We start from the raw sequence: 20,711 nt of genomic DNA on the forward strand, positions 1-20,711 counted from the left end.
TTTGCTCATCATAAAATAATAGTGGCTGACAGATGTCACATGTTTCTGCAGCTGATTGACAGTGATGGGGGGCGGGACATAGAGAGGACAGAGTCAGTGGTAAGCGAGAGCTGTGACATCATGACTGCCACCAGCAACCTGAGTGATGAGGTCAGCGGTGACATCACAGCAGAGAAGCGGAGGGAGCTGTGGAGGAAAGCTCATGATCGACCTGACTGCAGAGATGTAAAATAACCTTCTGTGATCTCAAAAACTAATAATTTGATATATGTCTTAGTTGTTTTAAAAGTATATGATGCAGAGACGTGTGTCTGCAGAGATGTCTCTGCCTTCACTTTCATTTGTCTCACTCTGTTTCTTTGCTCTGGACGTTTCTGTTGTAGCTCATGAGACACTGACAGCTTCTGTTGGTGTCAGTATTTGAATCGTGTCCTGCACCTTTAAATTGTGTTTACAAACAGCAGTCGTATCCGTGTCGTTAATGATCATGTCTCTGTTAATTTGTTTGATTTTGTATTTCTAAACTGATCAGTGAACGTGTCTTTCTCTCTCTGTCTGTCTGTCTCAAGGTGCTAACATCATCAGCCAATGAGAGTCCATCTGACTCTTTTGCCCCGCCTACCCAAAGCACAGCCCTGGGATTGGATGTTTTCGCCACGCCTCACTACTCTCTCAGCCAATCAGGTGATCCAGTCTGAGACCTATAGAGATATTACTCCTCCTCTAACTTCAGACTGTCAACTGAATGAAATGTTCACATGAGGCCTCAGGCTCTGCAAAGTGAAACCAATGCAGGAGTGATGAGCAGCAAGTCTCACTTTATTACTTCAGGGTTATATTTATGGTCTCAATTACAGCACTAGTTTCAGGTCTTATTCAAAATAATATATATATAGATAATAAATATACACACCAGTCAAATTATTATTGGGATATTCTGCATTTTACATCTCTGATATTTTAAAGCCCTGCAACTGAGCTGAAGCAGTTCCACAAACAACAAAATAATTTTTTCATAACTGTTGATGATGCTGAGATGTCAAAGTCAGGTACAGTATATCTTTGTGGTGTGCAGTTACACACGTGACCCTGGTTCTGTTCTGATCTCCTGTGTATGATGCTGCAGACACGTTGGAGACGTGTGTTTTTGAAGGAGAAGGATGGGAGGAGGAGGAGGAGGAGGATGAAGTGGAGGTGAGGAAGAGCTGTGATGAGGGAAGCAGTGCAGCCTCCATGGCGTTCATGTTCCTCATGAAACAGAGTTACATCTGTGCTCTGATCGCCATGATGGCGTGGTCCATCACATACGTGTCCTGGTTGACATGTGTCCTGCTGCTCTGGTCCTGTGTCCTCTGGATGATGCGAGAGCGCCGCCGCTACACACTGATGTCATCGCCCTGGCTGGTCGCCTATGGCAACCTTCTGGTCATCTTGCAGTATGTCTACAGCTTCCCCTCTGTCAAGGAAGTCCCTGGACTGTTCCCAAGAAAAGATGATCCCTGCAGGGAACTCGCCTCAAAGGTACTACTACTATTCTATTAGGGTTATGGTTAATTTCATATTTGTCGAATAGAAGGTTTTTTTGTGTCTTTGTGCAATTTTGTGTCATCACCTGGTCCACTGTCATGAGGGGTGCCTCAGTTGTGTTTGTGTCTGGGTCAAATAATATCCCTGTTCGGCATCTTATCACTGTTGATGAAGGTGCTCAGTCATCCAGGTCATGGTAATTCCAAGAGCTAAATCATAAGCAACTGGACTTCTTTGAGTTTCTCTCATCCAAGAGGCTTATTCAGTTCTAACTAACTGGAGGGGAGGTGCAGTTTTGAAACTCTGTCTGGGAGTGTCCTTACAGAGTTGTTTGCAGTGTTGGGAATAACTGCGTTACAATAAACGGCGTTACTAACGGCGTTACTTTTTTTCAGTAACGGGTAATCTAACTAATTACTATTTCCATCGTTACAACGCCGTTACCATTACCGACTATCAAATGTGGCGCGTTACAAACTGAAGCTGCTCATTGAAGCTATTGTCACCGACTCGGCTCTCAGCCACCGGAGCTGCAGAGCTGGTTTATTTTATTATTCTTTTTAGCTTGGCGAGGAGGAGGGAGGGGCGGGACAACCGCTTAAGTGATGGTGATTGGCTCTCTAAGGTAGAGTGAGAGTTCGTAAGCCAATCAGAGGCAGAGTTCAGTTTACACACAAGCCGCACACGCACACAGCAGCCTCGCACACACAAACTAGCAGAGGTGAGCTGCAGCGATGGCGAGTCCGGAGGGAAAGTTAACGTTTTCAAAGTGTACAGACACTACTTTAATCTCTTTTGTCCGCGTCCGTTGTAAGTAACTCTGATCTAATGAAGCATCTCTCAGCAGCACACGCTTCTACAACATAGTGGCCAAAACTCCGTTGCTGACGCTGTTGATGATGACAGCAGGCCAGGTGTGGCTAACGTGAGCTCCGCTAACAGCTTCACAAAGGCTTGTGACAGACTGAACTGAATGCAATGATAGACAGGTATGTTGTTGAGAACTTTCTCCCGTTATCAACAGCTGACTCAGACTCCTTCAGAGCTTCACTGGTAAAATATCGGGGAAAACAGGAGCCGGTGTGACAGTTTACATACCGATCACCCTGCTCATCGATCCCAGTCATGTATATGTGTATTCATTTTGACGTGGCTTGAACTCTACTACTCCACACGCAGATGCCGAGGTCTGCGACCTGCAGACTACTGTTAGACGAGCGCTACAGAGCACGCAGTGACAGTGTAGGTGACTGTGACGATGCCTGTCCGAAAAAACGCAACTGTCTATACATCGTCCAAAAGTGCGTGTTGTCGGTTTCATATCTTTGTCGTGAATGTCTGTACTCACAAACAACTCATGGGTGGAACAGTATGAGGCATTTGTTCTCGCCGAGCGGCTCGAGAGCGGCGTGGAGACGCTGTTAGCTGGTGGCTGTTAGCTCTTAGCTGTTAGCTGTTGGCTGGTGGCTGTTAGCTGGTGGCTGTTAGCTGTTGGCTGTTAGCTGTTGGCTGTTAGCTGTTGGCTGTTGGCTGGTGGCTGTTAGCTGGTGGCTGTTAGCTGGTGGCTGTTAGCTGGTGGCTGGTGGCTGTTGGCTGGTGGCTGTTGGCTGTTAGCTGGTGGCTGTTAGCTGGTGGCTGTTAGCTGGTGGCTGTTAGCTGTTGGCTGTTGGCTGTTAGCTGTTAGCTGTTGGCTGTTAGTTGTTGGCTGTTAGTTGTTGGCTGTTAGCTGTTGGCTGTTAGCTGTTGGCTGTTGGCTGTTAGCTGTTGGCTGTTAGCTGTTGGCTGTTAGCTGTTGGCTGTTGGCTGTTAGCTGTTGGCTGTTGGCTGTTGGCTGTTAGTTGTTGGCTGTTAGCTGTTGGCTGTTAGTTGTTGGCTGTTAGCTGTTGGCTGTTGGCTGTTGGCTGTGGGGTTGAGTGCGCAGCGTCCAGGTTAACTTGTGACACCTGTTATCATCGAGTATTTCTTTTATTCCGCGCTGCGCTCAAATGGTTATTGAATGAAAGCCACCATTCCCAGCCGCAAACATAGTTATTAAGCCAAAGTCAAGTCAGTGTGAAACCTGTATAATGTCATACAGCCTGCTCGTTAAAGAGTCTACAGAGCACGTTGAAATCCAGCCCGAACTCAGCGTGACGTCAGTCAGCTGTGGCAAAGCGAGAGACGCCCAGATCAACCTGTGATACAAACACCTGTATCAACCGTCGACCGTGGTTCATTGGAAAGCCCAGACATGTATCTCACTCTTCTCAAGGTATAACGACTGATATCAGAAGGGAGAAGTTGACTCCCCCTTCACAGTGTGTGTGTGTGTGTGTGTGTGTGTGTGCGCGTCTTTTGTGCTTATTTACAGTGGTCTGCAGGTCGCAGACCTCGGCATCTCCGTGTGGAATAGTAGAGTTCAAGCCACGTCAAAATGAATACACATATACATGACTGGGATCGATGAGCAGGGCGATCGGTATGTTTTTCCTGGTTAGTGGACATGGCCGAGGACCCCTCTCCAGACGGGATTCTCAAACCACACCTCCAGCACATCTGGAACCCTCGCCAGTTAAAATGAACGCCAGTTAAACTGTCACACCGGTCCGCCATGCAGGAAGACATTTTCTAAATACATATGTAGATGCCGAGTAGCTAAAATGACTGACGAGCTCAAAAGGGGGAATAACTAAAAGTAACGCAATAGTTATTTTTCCTTGTAACTAGTTACTTTTATAGTGGAATAATTCAGTTACTAACTCAGTTACCTTTTGGAAGAAGTAACTCGTAACTATAACTAATTACTTTTTAAAAGTAACGTGACCAACACTGGTCGTTAGAGCCACTTGTAGCAACTCGACCCACCTGGCCTTCACATGGGCTGCTAGGGCTAGGTGAAACCACGTGTGAATGGTTGTTAAGCTGCCTGGGGAGGGAACTCAGAACTGCATTGTCAGTGGGTAATAAGTGATCTCTTAGTCCAACACCTCTGTTCAAAGAGTTGTTCCAGTTTGACATGGATGGATTCCTTTACTCTTCTTCCAAACAAGATGTTCACACTGTTGTCCTCAAAGGGATAATTTTTCTCCATCAGCTGTCTGTGGACATCAGTCTTGACCTGAGGAGTCGACCCTCCTCAGTTGTGCCATTTGTTTATGGAGAAGTTGTTTTGTCATACAACTCTGTGCAGTCCTGCTGCGCAGACAGCATAAACTACATTATGCTGTGTATTCCTGGGTGTTAAGTCCTCAGGATGGACAAGTTTCTGCCTCAGTGTTTTACTGGGTTTAAAATGAACTGAGACACAATGTTTATTGAAGTTCCTCCTGAGCTTTTCAGATATTCCCGCAACTTGTGTCGCAGAAACATCATATCCTGAAACTCACCCACCTACAGTGCCGTTCTGTGTCCCCTCAGAATCAGTTTTACAGTCACACCTAGTCTGACCTAGCCTTAGCAACCTACATGAAGGCCAGTTGGGTCAATGACCCACAAGTGGCCCTGATGAGTTCACATGTTTCCTCTGTAAGGACACTCCCACACAGGGTTAAAGCCTGCAACTCCCCTCCAGTTAGTTAGAACTGAAGAAGCCTCTTAGATGAGAGGTGAAACATCTTCAAGTAAGTGAAACAGGTCCAGTTGCCTACGACATAGCCCTTACAAATATCTTATCATTGTTATGCAAATTTCGATTTCTGTAATTCACTTTTTACCTGTCTTCATCAACTTGCCCTAGCTCAACCTCAGCTTGTACAAAATGTAGCAGCAAAGCTGTCAACCAGAACTGGTCGACGATCCCATATCACATCAATCTTAGCCTCTCTGCATTGGTTGCCAGTTAAGTTTAGAATTCATTTAAAGATGGTATACAAGGCCTAGCGCTTGCCTACATCCAGGCACGGTTTTACCATGAAGGCAAAGGTAGGCAATTGCCTTGGGCCCCCAAACCTGCAGGGGCCCCCAACCAGCTGCCGCCTCCCCAACCAGCAAGGGCCCTGACTGAGCCTCAGGCCAGTAGCCCCCCACCATTGTCTTTGTAAATTAGAATTGTGTACTTCTAAACAGAAAATAAAGAAAAAACAACCAAAAAACATCAGAATGCCCAAATCGTATTACCTGCAGCCGTGCAGTTACAGTAGCGCTCACTGTATGTATCGCGTTGCCAAGGGAACCTGTGGCCTATCAGTGATCAGAATCTAGTTTGTATTGATTTGCAGGTTGTTGTTGCTCTGACTGAACTACTGAAGGTGTCTGTAGTGTTCTCTGGACATTTGTCCTTCAATAAAATCACAGACGATTAAAAGTTCACTATATTATAGGCCTAGTTAAATAACTGCCTAAATGTGGGATAAAAAGATATTGACTAGAACAGAATAAGAAAAGACGCTCACCGCGGTTTCTAGAGATATATTATATATTATATTAATATCATTAATTAGTATTTCGTGCGCACATTATTCTTATTTCGTGGCCACGAAATACTAAGTTGTGGCCACGAAGTAGTATTTCGTGCGCACGCTATAGCTATATTGTGGCCATTGCGGCTCCGTAAAAAGAGGAAAAAGTGGAAAGAAACTAAAAAGAAAAACGCGACACTAACAAAGTTAACACGTTTTTTTTATCTATGCCGCCACCGGTTGATACAAATAATAACTTGAATGTCGAGGAAAGTCGTTGCAGACTCAGAGCCTGAGGAGCTAGCCGTTCCCGAGCTGTTCCCGAGTCTGATAGTGCAGACAACCCAGTAGAGTTGGTGGAGGAGACGAAGACCTGGTGGTGAGTAGGTCAAATAGCCCCCTTCTTCTGACGACGAACATGATGTTGACCTACTGGAAGATGACCCGACACTGTGGCCAAAAGATCTCAATGACAGAGAGGAGCTGCGCAGTTGTTCAGAAAGGATCCGTTCAGATGGAGACAGACTTTCCTAAAAATCAAGACCGTCGGCGATTCACATGCTGTAATAACTACATGCTAATGAAAACAGGGGAGAAGATTAACAGGTCCTGCACACACACACACACACACACACACACACACATACAAAAGCTAGAAGAGCCAGATTTCCAACACTACTCTAACGGCGCCCCATAAACAGTCATTTTGACCGCTAGATTTTAAACTCTATATTCTCCCATATAAATACCCACCTGCTTGAATAATGCATTCATTGTGTCATGATATTTTTTAAAAAATGAAATAACACCAAAATGTTCATTTTAACAAATTCAATTATACATTTATCAATATTCATGTCATCGCACACAGTAAACCGTAATTATTGCATATATTTACATAAGATTTTAATAGAGAAAACTCAGAACACGAAAATAAACAATTAAAAGTAATTTATTTGATTATGAAACATTTTTATTTTAACACTTAATAATATATAATAAAATAGATAATAATAATCAAAAAGCTGGAAACGAGCTGATATAAAACAAAAACAAACAGAGCCGTGATCACTGGTCACATTCTACAGATTACCTCCGCTCTCCTCACAGTTACCACACACAGGCACACAGACACACTCTCTCTCTCTCACACACACAAACATAATTAATCACACACTTTTTATACTACTGTTGTATGATTGTTTGCATACATTGTTTTGCAATTGCTATTGTTTGTTATATTGTAATTGTTAAATTTGTAATTGCAATCTCACTCACACTTCACGCACAGTCTCACTCACTAGAGAGCACAGGTGCCTTTGGGGGGGCCCTTCCTACTTTTCTTGTGTTAAAAGAATGGATGTGGAGGGCCCCCTAGCTAAGTTCGCCTTGGGCCCCCAAATTGCTAAATCCACCACTGCCTACATCTCTCAACTTCGGACCCATACAACAGGGGCCGTTCTTTCAGGTCATCCAGTCCGCAACTATTGGTATTTCCACGTGCTAATCTCAAAACCAAGGGTGACTGTGTGTGTGAATCTGTATTTGTGTTGTCTTTGTATGTTTGCTGTTTTTGCATGCACTTCCACTATGTTTTGTATCACATGACTCTGTTTAGTTTTCCTTCATAAATAGTTTTTAATCAAAATCATTTTTGATGTAAAGCACTTTGTAACTTATGTTTAGAAAAGTTCAATCTGAATAAAGTTTTACTCACTTACTTTTACTTCCGATTGCCACATCTGCTACTACTGCCACCTGTAAACTGGGATGTTGTCGTTCTATTCTGTACATTTGACATCTATGATATGTCCGTCCGTCCTGGTAAAGGATCCTCCTCTGTGGCTCCTCCTCACGTTTCTTCCATCGCTTTTTCTCAACATGGGATGTTTTTCTTCACATGAATTGAGGGTCTGAGGACAGAGGATGTCGTTCACTTTATGCATAGTAAAGCCCACTGAGGCCATGTGACTGTGATTCTGAGCTATATAAATACATTGATTTGATTTGATACTATGACCACTATGACTGCGGAAGAGCTCAGATTCTTATGTTGTTGGTGATAATGATGATGATGATGATAATGATGGCGATGATGATGCTGATGGTGAATTTGTCACTGTTGCAGTTGATGTGTCTGTTGACGTTCTGGCTGCTGCTGCGTCAGGCACTGACGGAGAAGAGGGACCGACAGAAAGACCAACAGACCGTCACACAGCTGTCTGCCATAACTGTCCATTTCAAGGGTAAGAACCTGTCTCACTGATTGATCACCTGTCTGATGATCACCTGTCTCACTGACCTTCACCTGTCTGTCTGGTGAGAACCTGTATCTTGTTGTATGTCCTCCAGACGAGCAGAGGGCTGATAAAGACCTGCAGGAGAAGAACAAGGAGGATGAGGAGGTGTTGTATGAGGAGGTGCTGCTCCTGCAGAGAGAAGGCGGAGTCAAGATGGAGGCACTAGTTGCCGTGGTTACCAGGATGTTTGTTAAATACTGGATCTACGTGTGTGGGACAATGTTCTTCTTCGTTAGTTTTGAGGGGAAAATTGTCCTCTACAAAGTCATCTACATGGTCATGTTCCTCTGCTGCGTCGCCCTCTACCAGGTACTGCATGTGCTGCTGGTTATTGTGACCTGTTCTGGAGTCAGATTTAGAGTTTTAATCTTAGCTCTGATTGGATGAACACTGAATTTGAATGCCCAGTCTTGTGTTGATTTTTGTCAGTGGACAGGGCCTCTGTTTGGATGGATCACTGATTAGATTTTTGATCTGGTTTGGATGTGACCTGATCGACAGCATGGACCTGTCTGTCTTTCTCCGTAGTTGAACTATGAGCGTTGGCGTGCCTTGCTCAGGGGTTTCTGGGTAGCTGTGGTGGTTTACTCAATGCTGGTTCTGATCCTAGTCTACACCTTCCAGTTCCCATCATCCCCTCATACCTGGAGCTATTACAGTGGACTCAGCACTCACAGGTGTTTCAGCTAATGTTTCTACTCTCTCAAATATCTCTATGTCTCTATTTTCTGCTATGTCTCTGGTCTCTACTGTCTACTGTCTCTACTGTCTCTACTCTCTACTGTCTCTACTCTCTACATTCTACTGTCTACTGTCTACACTGTCTCTACTCTCCACTGTCTCTACTGTCTACTGTCTACTGTCTCTACTGTCTACACTGTCTCTACTGTCTACTGTCTACTGTCTCTACTGTCTACTGTCTCTACTGTCTACTGTCTACACTGTCTCTACTCTCTACTGTCTCTACTGTCTCTACTGTCTACTGTCTCTACTGTCTACTGTCTACTGTCTCTACTGTCTACTGTCTCTACTGTCTCTACTGTCTACTGTCTACACTGTCTCTACTCTCCACTGTCTCTACTGTCTACTGTCTCTACTGTCTCTACTGTCTCTACTGTCTCTACTGTCTACTGTCTCTACTGTCTCTACTGTCTACTGTCTACACTGTCTCTACTCTCCACTGTCTCTACTGTCTACTGTCTCTACTGTCTCTACTGTCTACTGTCTCTACTGTCTACTGTCTCTACTGTCTCTACTGTCTACTGTCTACTGTCTCTACTGTCTCTACTGTCTACTGTCTACTGTCTCTACTGTCTCTACTGTCTACTGTCTCTACTCTCTACTGTCTACTGTCTCTACTGTCTACTGTCTCTACTGTCTCTACTGTCTCTACTCTCTACTGTCTCTACTCTCTACTGTCTACTGTCTCTACTCTCTACTGTCTCTACTCTCTACTGTCTACTGTCTCTACTGTCTCTACTGTTTACTGTCTCTACTCTCTACTGTCTCTACTGTCTCTACTCTCTACTGTCTACTGTCTCTACTGTCTCTACTCTCTACTGTCTACTGTCTCTACTCTCTACTGTCTACTGTCTCTACTCTCTACTGTCTCTACTCTCTACTGTCTCTACTGTCTGCTGTCTCTACTCTCTACTGTCTACTGTCTCTACTCTCTACTGTCTCTACTGTCTCTACTCTCTACTGTCTACTGTGTCTACTGTGTCTACTGTCTCTACTCTCTACTGTGTCTACTGTCTCTACTGTCTCTACTGTCTACTGTCTCTACTCTTTACTGTCTCTACTGTCTACTGTCTCTACTGTCTACTGTCTCTACTCTCTACTGTCTACTCTCTACTCTCTACTGTCTCTACTGTCTACTGTCTCTACTGTCTACTGTCTCTACTGTCTCTACTGTCAACTGTCTACTGTCTCTACTGTCTCTACTCTCTACTGTCTCTACTCTCTACTGTCTCTACTCTCTACTGTCTCTACTGTCTCTACTGTCTACTGTCTCTACTCTCTACTGTCTGTCTCTACTGTCTACTGTCTCTACTGTCTCTACTGTCTCTACTGTCTCTACTCTCTACTGTCTCCTGTCTCTACTGTCTCTACTCTCTACTGTCTCTACTCTCTACTGTCTCTACTGTCTCTACTCTCTACTGTCTCTACTCTCTACTGTCTCTACTGTCTCTACTCTCTACTGTCTCTACTCTCTACTGTCTCTACTGTCTCTACTCTCTACTGTCTCTACTCTCTACTGTCTCTACTGTCTCTACTGTCTACTGTCTCTACTGTCTACTGTCTCTACTCTCTACTGTCTCTACTCTCTACTGTCTCTACTGTCTCTACTGTCTACTGTCTCTACTCTCTACTGTCTGTCTCTACTGTCTACTGTCTCTACTGTGTCTACTGTCTCTACTGTCTCTACTCTCTACTGTCTCCTGTCTCTACTGTCTCTACTCTCTACTGTCTCTACTGTCTCTACTCTCTACTGTCTCTACTGTCTCTACTGTCTACTGTCTACTGTCTCTACTCTCTACTGTCTCTACTGTCTCTACTGTCTCTACTCTCTACTGTCTCTACTCTCTACTGTCTACTGTGTCTACTGTCTCTACTGTCTCTACTCTCTACTCTCTACTGTCTACTGTGTCTACTGTCTACTGTCTCTACTGTCTCTACTGTCTACTGTCTCTACTCTCTACTGTCTCTACTCTTTACTGTCTACTGTCTCTACTCTCTACTGTCTCTACTGTCTACTGTGTCTACTGTCTCTACTGTCTACTGTCTTTACTGTCTACTGTGTCTACTGTGTCTACTGTCTCTACTGTCTACTGTGTCTACTGTCTCTACTCTCTACTGTCTACTGTGTCGACTGTCTCTACTGTCTCTACTGTCTGCTGTCTCTACTGTCTACTGTCTCTACTGTCTTTAATCTCTACTGTCTTTAATCCCTACTGTATCTACTGTCTCTAATGTCTCTACTGTCTCTATGGTGTCCTTGTCTCTCCAGGTTGGAGGATGTGGGTTTGGAGAAGTTTTCAGTTCCGGTTCTCTTCACAAAGATCTTCATCCCAGCTGCCTTCCTCCTGGTACTCAGACACATTCTAACAGAACATCTACAGTTTGATGATTATTTTTTATTCTGCTGTGTTTTAGTGAATGTTGACCTACTATTGTTCTGCAGGTGTGTATCGTACACCTGCATTACTTCCATGAGCCGTTCCTGCAGCTGACTGACCTGAAGACTGTAGTGGACACACACAACAGCACCATCACCAGGTTACACACACACCTACACACACACACACACACACACACACACACACACACACCTATCTGCTGGTCACAGGTCAACAACATGTGAAATCCTCCTGTCCAATCAGCGACCAGATATCCTCTGTTTGTAATGGCAGGTTGGTCCACTCAGATGGCAGCCTGTTTGACCTGTCTGCTGGTGGAGCTCCTCAACTCCTCCCTGAGGAGGAGAAGAGAGGAGGACAGAGGGAGATACAGGAGGAGACAGAGGAGAAGTGGATAAAGAAGGAGGAAGAGGAGGAGGAGGGGTTTTCCTGTATGTTTGATGGGGAAACCCTGTCTGACCCCATGGCAGGTAAACTCACTGCGTCATCATGATCGCACCTGTGACAGTTGAGTTTTAAACAGGAAGTTAACTCCTCATGTCTCCTCCTCCTCAGTGCTGGTCTCCTGGAGGTTGGTGGTGGATCGTCTCTCTGTTTTGTTCCTGCGCCTCCTCTTGTCTCTGCAACGCCTGCAGCACCTCCTCTGGTGGCTCCTGGAACTGCACATCGTCAAGATCGTCTCCTCCTACATCATCTGGGTCTCTGTGAAGGAGGTCAGAGCCTGTCTCTCTCTCTCCTCAGGTGTGTGTGTTGAACCTGTCTGTCTCCCCTAAGGTGTGTGTTAACCCTGTCTGTCTTTCCTCAGGTGTGTGTATTTAACCTGCTCTTCGTGCTGTGTGTGGCCGTGGCTCTGCCGTGCAGGCCGTGGCGCCCCTTGCTGTCAGGAATGTGTACAGTCTGGACATGCGTGGTGACCGTCTGTAAGATGTTGTACCAACTCAACGTCGTCCAACCAACCAGATACTCCTCCAACTGCACCATGGTAACCCTGTGTAACCTGTCTGTCTGTCTTTCTCTAGGACGTCCCATAAATTTAGGCACATCTAAGAAGAGAATATCAAGAAAGCCTTTATTGTGGCTAAATCATTACAAAAGCCAACATGTTTCAGACATCAGGTCTTCATCAGGTCTTCAGACAACACCTGGCCCCAGCTGTACAGTGTCCACAGCCAATAAGAAGTATTCACATGACCCATATCAACCTCTAATAATGGTTTCATTGCCTCATTAACTTGAGTGTGTTTCACCTGGTGTGGTCATATTGGGGCTTTTGGCTGCGGTTGTTTTATTGCTTGTGTGTTACAGAGGAGAGGCTGGGCGGGGCTTCTGTCTGACCAGAGCCTCTGACACTCACACAAACACCTGCAGCGCATTGTGGTAATCAACGCCGACTGAAATACCCAAGTTTTATTTAGTTTGGCGTTGTATAAGGTCCACGCGGTTAGCTCGAGAGTACTTGTGAGCAACTTGTGTTTTCCCTAAGCCTTACCCAGCCAACCCGCTGCCCTGCATCCTGCAAGCCGACACTCTCTGCAGCTCCTGAGCATGACCCTCTGTGCACCCAGCCAGTGCCTTCGTGAGTCCCCTCCTCCTTGCTGTGGCGGAGCCAATAGTCTGAGCTGGAGCCTACCTCCATTCCCTGACTTCTTTTAGTAAATCCTGGGTGTGTTCAATTCCCTGTTCTTGTGTCCGATTTTGGGTCCTAACCAACCAACCAACCACTGAGCCTAACAGTTATGTCATTATCAGGGTCATGTGAGCGCCTCCTATTGGCTGTGGCTACAAACAGGTTGGGCCACATGGTGGTGTTTGTTTGGAGCCCTGATGAAGACCGGATTGCCTCTGGAATCACTAGTTTCCCCTTTATTGTATTAAATAGAGCAACCGGTCATCGTCTCTATATCTAATATTTTACTTTTCACAAACTGCAGCAACAACCTGTCTGTCTCTCTGCAGCCAGGTAACTCCAGCACCGACTTGTCCGGCTCTCTTTTGTACTCTGGTCCAGTTGACCCCGCCCAGTGGGTGGGGCTTCGTAAAACAGACGGAAAACTGCTCGATTACCTGAGGGTGAGGAGTGACATCACTAAGAACACGAGTGACACTACAACCAATCTGACTTTAATCATCTCTGTTAGCTCTGATAACTTAGTGTTATGCTAACCTGTCTCTACAGTATAACCTGATGATGTTAGCGCTGTTAGCCTTCGAGGTGACCATTTACAGACACCAGGAGCTCTACCGTCTCCGGCATAACCAAGTCCCGCCCCCCACCAGAACGTTGTTTCATGATATCACCAGGCATCACCTTGACGACGGCATGCTAAGCTGCATGAAGTACTTCCTCAACTACTTCTTCTACAAGTTTGGACTGGAGGTGAGATGCACACGTTAGCATAGCATTAAGCTAATCTGTGACGGAGCAGCTCTTTCACTGTGGGCAACACACACATTCACACACACTGCATTTCTTCGTTGTGTCACTGGCTGCAGGCAGCGCATGCACCTACACACACAGACACGCACACACGCCACACATTTCTCCCATCCGTTTACAAGTATTTAAAAACCTCCCAACTATCCCTCTCTCCTTAACTGTTTCAGGAGGGTCACAGGTGCACACATGGTTGTTCTGCTGTTTCCTGTACACACACATTCACACAAACATTAACCCTTTGATGAAACACTGCACGGCCATCATGTCATGTCCCATTCATAGGTTTGACTGGCAAAACAAGGTTGTAACAACTTCCTCCTTTTAAAAAGAGCACCTGGTGCCTTTGGGGGTCATGTGATCAGCATGAATAGGTTTGTTATTTTGCAGTGGACTTTGTTGCCAATTGACTTGTTTTGGGTTATGGGGATATATTTAGATAGCAATGCGAAATGTATGCGTAGAATACATTAGTGTTAAATGGGCTGCAATTGTTTTCTCTGCAAGATAAAATAGTTAAATGTGTATTTCATGTCAATAAATTGTCCAGGGGAGGGGCTATTAGTTAGTTGTGAAATCAGTCTTGGTTTATTACAGAGGAAAGATTATTTTTCCTCTGTCTGTTATCTATCTGGAAGACACTGAGTCATTGAGGGACTACATTTTTGGTGCTATTCTGATCATCTTGTACATTTATTTATTTATCTATTCTTTTTTTTTCATTTTTTCCCTTGTGTAGATATTTGCACTGTTTGTACTTTGGGAAGCTGGTTTACTAAATGGACTGTTGCTTTTTCGGCTACGCCATTAGTCTTTATGTTTCGAGGAGTCTGAAGAAGGACCCCGCAACATAATCACTTTCCAGTTTTAAACATTCTCACACTCTTGCACTGCAGACTTGCTTCCTGATGGCTGTGAATGTGATTGGTCAACGAATGGATCTGTTTGCTGTAGGCCACGCCCTTGGTCTCATCACCGTCTTATCATGTCGCAGCAGGAAGCGCATCGCCTCAGTTTGGCCCAAGTACTGCTATTTCCTGTCAGGGGTATTGTGTTTCCAGTATGTGCTTTGTATTGGATTCCCTCCTGCTGCCTGCAAAGGTACAAACTCAACTGATCTCTTCCTGTTGGAATTATTTACTCCACAATTTAGTCCAGAAACTGTCTTAGAAAATGTATAAGGCTTTTATTCTGATTAAAGGTTAATCAAGATTAATTAATCTCTGCTTCATGTCTCTGTGCTAAGCAAAGACTTGATTTCTGAGTTTGGAATTAAAACATTTCTTACAAATGTTTTTTTTGTACATTTTTATCCTGCAATCTGATTTAAATGTGACAATTCACATTAACATTCACATCTAACACCCTAACCCATGTTAGTGTTTTTGTCAAAGCAGCAGCTCTGTTGTATTTTCAGATTATCCCTGGAGACCTCCATCCTCCAACGTGGACTCGAATGTGGTGAAGTGGCTCTTCCTCCCCGATCACCTGACCCCACCAAATCCACTCTTCCTCCTTTGTAAGATCATCATCATCTAGCATGACAAGTGAAAAACATCCAGAATATAAAGGAATAATCTCATCACATTAACATTTTACTTTTGTAGATTAGTTTACACACCCACATGGTACAAGGTCATTTGTTTGTCATTATACAACAAAGGGTTGCACAACAGAATGACAGTTTGTACATTTCATATTACAGAACATGTATACAGAAACACTTACACAGAAAACACAACGCATGAATCTGCATCTGGGTTAATGTAAACAGTAGTGTAATAAATCATCATAATTGTAGTTAACTGTCAAACGAAATCCATTGACATAATTGATTATAAATATATATGCAAAAATAAATAGAAACAAAGGATTTTAACACTCACTTCACTATCAAACTTGAAGTCCAAACATTTGAATGTGCGGCATCTCCACAGCCGCACCGCTCATTAATTACCAATGATTATAGACTCAGCGGATTTCTTTTTCAAGCTGGACCATCGTGGGCTGTCTCATTCATTCACTCTTTGGTCTTTAAAACGCTGGCAGCGTCTTTTTTTATTTTCTTCTTCTCCTGGGTGCACCAGAAACTCAGGTATATGTCAGCACTGCTCAGCTCAGCGCTGCCCTCTTGTGTGAAATGCTGAAATCTGGGTGAGCTTCTGAAGTTCCTTCTCAGCAGATTCATGTGGGGTCTGAGAATCTGTAATTCTGACTGGGATCAATTTACCTTGGGAGACCCTGGGCACCCGAGCACCCAGGGTCACAGGAACACACCAACCCTGTCGATTCTTGGAGGAGGAAAAAAAGAAAAACTCTTGATTGAAAAAAGAAAATCTCAGGCCTCATCTTATTAGTATATCATTTTAAATGACTGAGTGTCAGATTATACTTTGATCATTTATGTATTTACAAACTTTGGGATTAACCTCAGATTTTGGAGGTAAATTAATTAAATCATGTGATAAATAATAATGGAACATGTCATTTCAGAAATAAATCTTGGTCCTCTCAACAAATTTAGAATTAATTATGTTTTTTTGACAAAATCTGAAAATCCAGGTTTTTGATTTTATAAAAAAATGATTGGATCCAAACATTTAGTAAATCTAAAGTTGTGGATTAATTTCAAGGTAAACCTGATCATGTCAAATGTTGACTGATGACATCATGATATCTGCTACAGTTGTGTGTCTCCTGATTTCCCAGATGACTTCCTGCTCCTCCTCGGTGCCTCCCTGCAGCTGCAGGTGTTTGAGGAGGAGGTCCAGGCGTCGGTTCAGATCCTCGCAGGAGACAACTGTGAGCTGGACGAAGATGAGGGACACATGTCTGATCTAATCAGACGGCTCCGTCTCAGCACGGTCCCTGACTTCATGATGTGCAGGTAAGCTCCACCCACTGACTGCTTGCCTGTCTCCCTATCCATCTGTTTACCTGTCTGACCTTTGACCTCTATATGTACAGGTCTTACCTGGACATGATGAAAGTGATCATCTTCAGCTACATGTTCTGGTTCGTTCTCACCATCATCTTCATCACTGGGACCACCAGGTGAGTAGGCATGCATACAGGTACCTGAATTTCAGAATCTTGGATTCAAAGAACAAAATGTTTGTAAGACAGAAATATTCTGAGGGTTAGGGTTAGGGTGAGTTTTTGTAAAACCTGTAAGGTTGTATCCACTTCTATCTACGACTACTTCCTCTTCTAGGCAAGGAACCAAAACAAAAGGGAGGGTCATTACATCACTGAATCTTTGGTTCCAGACTGTGTTGACAGGCTCATTGAAGTCAATGGGAGATGATGGAGAAGCACACTACAGCCCAACATATGTACATCGTATGTGTTCTGACAAAGAATGAAAGAACACCTTGTTTTTAAATTTTTGCAAACATGAGTTGCTCACAAGTACACTCGAGCTAACCGTGTGGACCTTATACCACGCCAAACAAAAAAAAACTTCTGGCGGCGCAACAAGTGCTCAGGTATTTCAGTCGGTGTTGATTACCACAATGCGCTGCAGGTGTTTGTGTGAATGTCAGAGGCTCTGGTCAGACAGAAGCCCTGCCCAGCCTCTCCTCTGTAACACACAAGCAATAAAACAAGCATTTTTGTCCCCTCAAAGTGAGACTCTCGCCAAAATACAACCTAGGCTTTTTTTGTGAATGTTTATGAGTCAAACCTTTGTGTAAAAGCATAATTACAACGAAAGAGGCACTTTTAAGATTTACCGTGTTTTCGTTTTCAGGTCAAACTCATTTTCAATGGGAGTGCTACGGGCACTTTTACGATAGCATCAAAATCTCTCTGTTTAAAACAGTAAGAAGTCTCGACACAACATGAAACTTTGCTGGTAGCATCACCAGGGTCTCTACACATGAACACGAGCATTGAGAACATTGTTTGTGTACACAGAGTTTACTAGAAAGAAGGTTTTTGAACAACTCACGTTAGTAGTAGCTTGTTCTGCTCCCAGTCGTCATGGCAGCTGAGAAGCATCGATCTCCGAATGTGACGTAACCTGGAGGACAGTTAAGGTGGAACTACTGTCTTCCTGCAACAACTATCCACGCCAGATCTCACGTGACTTTTCCGGCTTTTTATTTTAGTATTGTTTCTTATATGAGTCTCCTTTTTCAACTTCAAGGTCAATATTGTTTTTCACTAACGACAAAACAACAAATTAGGAGCGTTCCACCTTAACTGTCCTCCAGGTTACGTCACATTCGGAGATCGATACTTCTCCGCTGCCATGACGACTGGGAGCAGAACAAGCTACTGCTAACGTGAGTTGTTCAAAAACCTTCTTTCTAGTAAACTCTGTGTACACAAACAATGTTCTCAATGCTCGTGTTCATGTGTAGAGACCCTGGTGATGCTACCAGCAAAGCTTCATGTTGTGTCGAGACTTCTTACTGTTTTAAACAGAGAGATTTTGATGCTATCGTAAAAGTGCCCGTAGCACTCCCATTGAAAATGAGTTTGACCTGAAAATGAAAATACTGTAAATATTAAAAGTGCCTCTTTCGTTGTAATTATGCTTTTACACAAAGGTTTGAACCGACCCCTAACACTGCTCGTTGGGCGCCGTGGCAGCCCCTTCGCTCATCTCCTCTACACTGTGTGTGTGTGTGTGTGTGTGTGTGTGTGTGTAAAAAAGACTTTCCTAACTTGCTAAAATAGTATAATAATAATAATATGTTTGTACTTCCTCTCCCAGGATCAGTATCTTCTGTATGGGTTACCTGGTGGCATGTTTCTACTTCCTGTTGGTGGGCGGAGACCTGCTGCTGAAACCAGTCAAATCCATCCTGGTGTACTGGGACTGTCTGATTGGCTACAATGTTTTTGTCATCACCATGAAGAATATTCTGTCGGTAAGATGCATAATCATATTCAACATTTTAATAATAACAATAAACCTTTATAGGTATAGAAAATATGAACATATGAAAAGAATAGTAAAAATAGGCACAACAGTACGAGGCATTGTGCGTGTTGTTTGTGCATAACACAGTTGTAGATGTCAGTCAACACACTGAGGTGAGCTGCTGGGGAAGACATTAGCAGCTCTTCCAATATATAATGTGCAATTGGTGCAGTAACTTAAAACTATTTAAAAAATATTTCACAGTCAAATTATAATTCACAATCTGTTTTGACTGTAGAGATTGATGGAGAGATTTAATGCTCTGTAATAGAAACAGCTCCTCAGTCTCATTTACCTATAGCGCCACCCAGAGGGCTTGAGAGTGAAAGGCGATGTCAGGGCTGTGGAGATGGATCAAGAGGTGGTAGTTGTGCTCTAATGACTGTTTGGGCACCGGTAATGACCGACTGCAGAGCCTGTCTCTCTGCAGCAGTACCGCTTTTATACTATATTGTTCAAAGCTGCAGGGTAGAAGGTAACAAGCCAATCTTTGTTTAAGTTACTTACTTACTACAACTTTTCTATTTTTATCTTTTATGTATTTTTTGTTTATCCATTTTTTTCTTGTTTTGTTTTTTTCCATTGTGTTAAGTGTCCTTGGGTACCCTGAAAGGCGCTATAAAAATTAAATGTATTATTATTGTTATTATTATTATTAAGTTGACTTTCTTTTTCAATGGCGGAAAGTACAGCCATTGTTGTGCCTACATGACCAGTGCTGTGGTATTGGTAGTATGGAGTAAATATCCTCTGACATGTGAATGCCCAGGAACTTGAAGTAGACGCTCTGGCCACCATTTATCCAGTAATGAAAAGTGGAGTGTGTGTGACCATTGTCAACTTCCTGAAGTCAATAATGAGCTCTTTGGGCTCGCTGTTCTTAAGAGAGAAACTGTTCTCAGAGCACCACCATGCCAGACAAAACATTGTCGGAGACCATCACTGTGGTTTCGTCTGCGTACATAAAATGGGGTTACAATTGTTGGCTGGAGCAAAGTCAGAGGTGCCATCATCATCATCGTCATCATCATCGTCATCATCATCATCACCACAGGTTGAAGGTGAAATTACTCTTAATTAGTAATGGTGCATTTCGGGAGTGACATAAATTAAACCATCAGAATGTCATCTCCCATACCCTTTGAGAGGGAGTTAAAAGCAACCTAGTCCTCGTTGTTTAAACAGAGGCTCTCATCTTCTCTAAGAGAGATATAGAGATATTAACTGAGGAGCTGGAGGAGCATGAGGAGGAAGAGTGGAGGAGGTGGGGAAGGAGTGCTCAACATGTAATTGACTGTTGCGCACCGCCACGGCAAAATAAAAGCTGCCACACCTTCAAAATTCAGGCATAAATAAATCCAGTGTTAGAGAAAGTAAATATTTCACCGTCGTCTTCCACCGCAGTCTTTGACGTTAACTAGCATGTTGGATATTTAGCTTGATAATTAGCTAGAGGATTAAAATGGTCACTTAGAGCGGAGTCCTGCACAGGTCTACGCATCCAACCGGTTTTCCGACACAACTCACATTCCGCACCCGAGCCGACCCGCTATAAATTGATACCGACGCCCGAAGGAAAATTGGACGGACGCAATTTTTAAAAGTGAAAGTAAGACAGCGTAGAGGGAATGAGTTCTGGGAGGGCGCAAGCACGCATGAATGAGCTCATATGAAATATAAATGCTTATTATTTGTGTCGCTAATAATGACTGATGATAAGTGACGCCTTGAAAATGGCAGTCGTAAAACCCGACCCGCCTCTCCAGGCGTCCGCATGTCCTGCACCTGTGTCCGACACAGTAGCCTACATTATGTTTCACCCCTGCAGGACTCTGACTTAGATAACTCCTCTCTTGAAACAAATAATAACAATAGCACCCAGTAAAGGAAGACATTTCAGCACTTAATTTAGCCTATACTGGTGCTTTTAATATTTTTTGTAAAGACTGTTAATGTCAAACTTTTTCAGTTGCTCTCTCTCTCTCTGTCTCTCTCTCTGTA

General features: G+C 43.7%; 1 protein-coding gene across 3 annotated transcripts in view; it reads left to right on the forward strand.

Moving 5' to 3' along the window:
• The window catches only part of LOC115570193 (piezo-type mechanosensitive ion channel component 2-like), a 60,299-nt gene that overhangs the window by 17,360 nt on the left and 22,228 nt on the right, over window positions 1–20,711 (forward strand). For all 3 annotated transcript variants that reach the window (XR_003981719.1, XM_030398584.1, XM_030398585.1), the window contains exons 9-26: window positions 52–225; window positions 570–684; window positions 1,127–1,521; window positions 8,032–8,149; window positions 8,256–8,512; window positions 8,732–8,880; window positions 11,214–11,292; window positions 11,388–11,482; window positions 11,617–11,813; window positions 11,899–12,056; window positions 12,149–12,325; window positions 13,300–13,413; window positions 13,520–13,720; window positions 14,674–14,878; window positions 15,195–15,296; window positions 16,487–16,664; window positions 16,745–16,831; window positions 18,501–18,657. Coding sequence is in view for 2 of the 3 variants with exons in the window: in XM_030398584.1 (XP_030254444.1) it covers window positions 52–225; window positions 570–684; window positions 1,127–1,521; window positions 8,032–8,149; window positions 8,256–8,512; window positions 8,732–8,880; window positions 11,214–11,292; window positions 11,388–11,482; window positions 11,617–11,813; window positions 11,899–12,056; window positions 12,149–12,325; window positions 13,300–13,413; window positions 13,520–13,720; window positions 14,674–14,878; window positions 15,195–15,296; window positions 16,487–16,664; window positions 16,745–16,831; window positions 18,501–18,657 (2,958 nt within the window). In the remaining variant the exon portion in view is untranslated. The remainder of the gene's footprint in view (window positions 1–51; window positions 226–569; window positions 685–1,126; window positions 1,522–8,031; window positions 8,150–8,255; window positions 8,513–8,731; window positions 8,881–11,213; window positions 11,293–11,387; window positions 11,483–11,616; window positions 11,814–11,898; window positions 12,057–12,148; window positions 12,326–13,299; window positions 13,414–13,519; window positions 13,721–14,673; window positions 14,879–15,194; window positions 15,297–16,486; window positions 16,665–16,744; window positions 16,832–18,500; window positions 18,658–20,711) is intronic.

The sequence above is a fragment of the Sparus aurata genome, chromosome 19, assembly GCF_900880675.1.
Source record: "Sparus aurata chromosome 19, fSpaAur1.1, whole genome shotgun sequence".
NCBI classification, from domain to species: domain Eukaryota; kingdom Metazoa; phylum Chordata; class Actinopteri; order Spariformes; family Sparidae; genus Sparus; species Sparus aurata.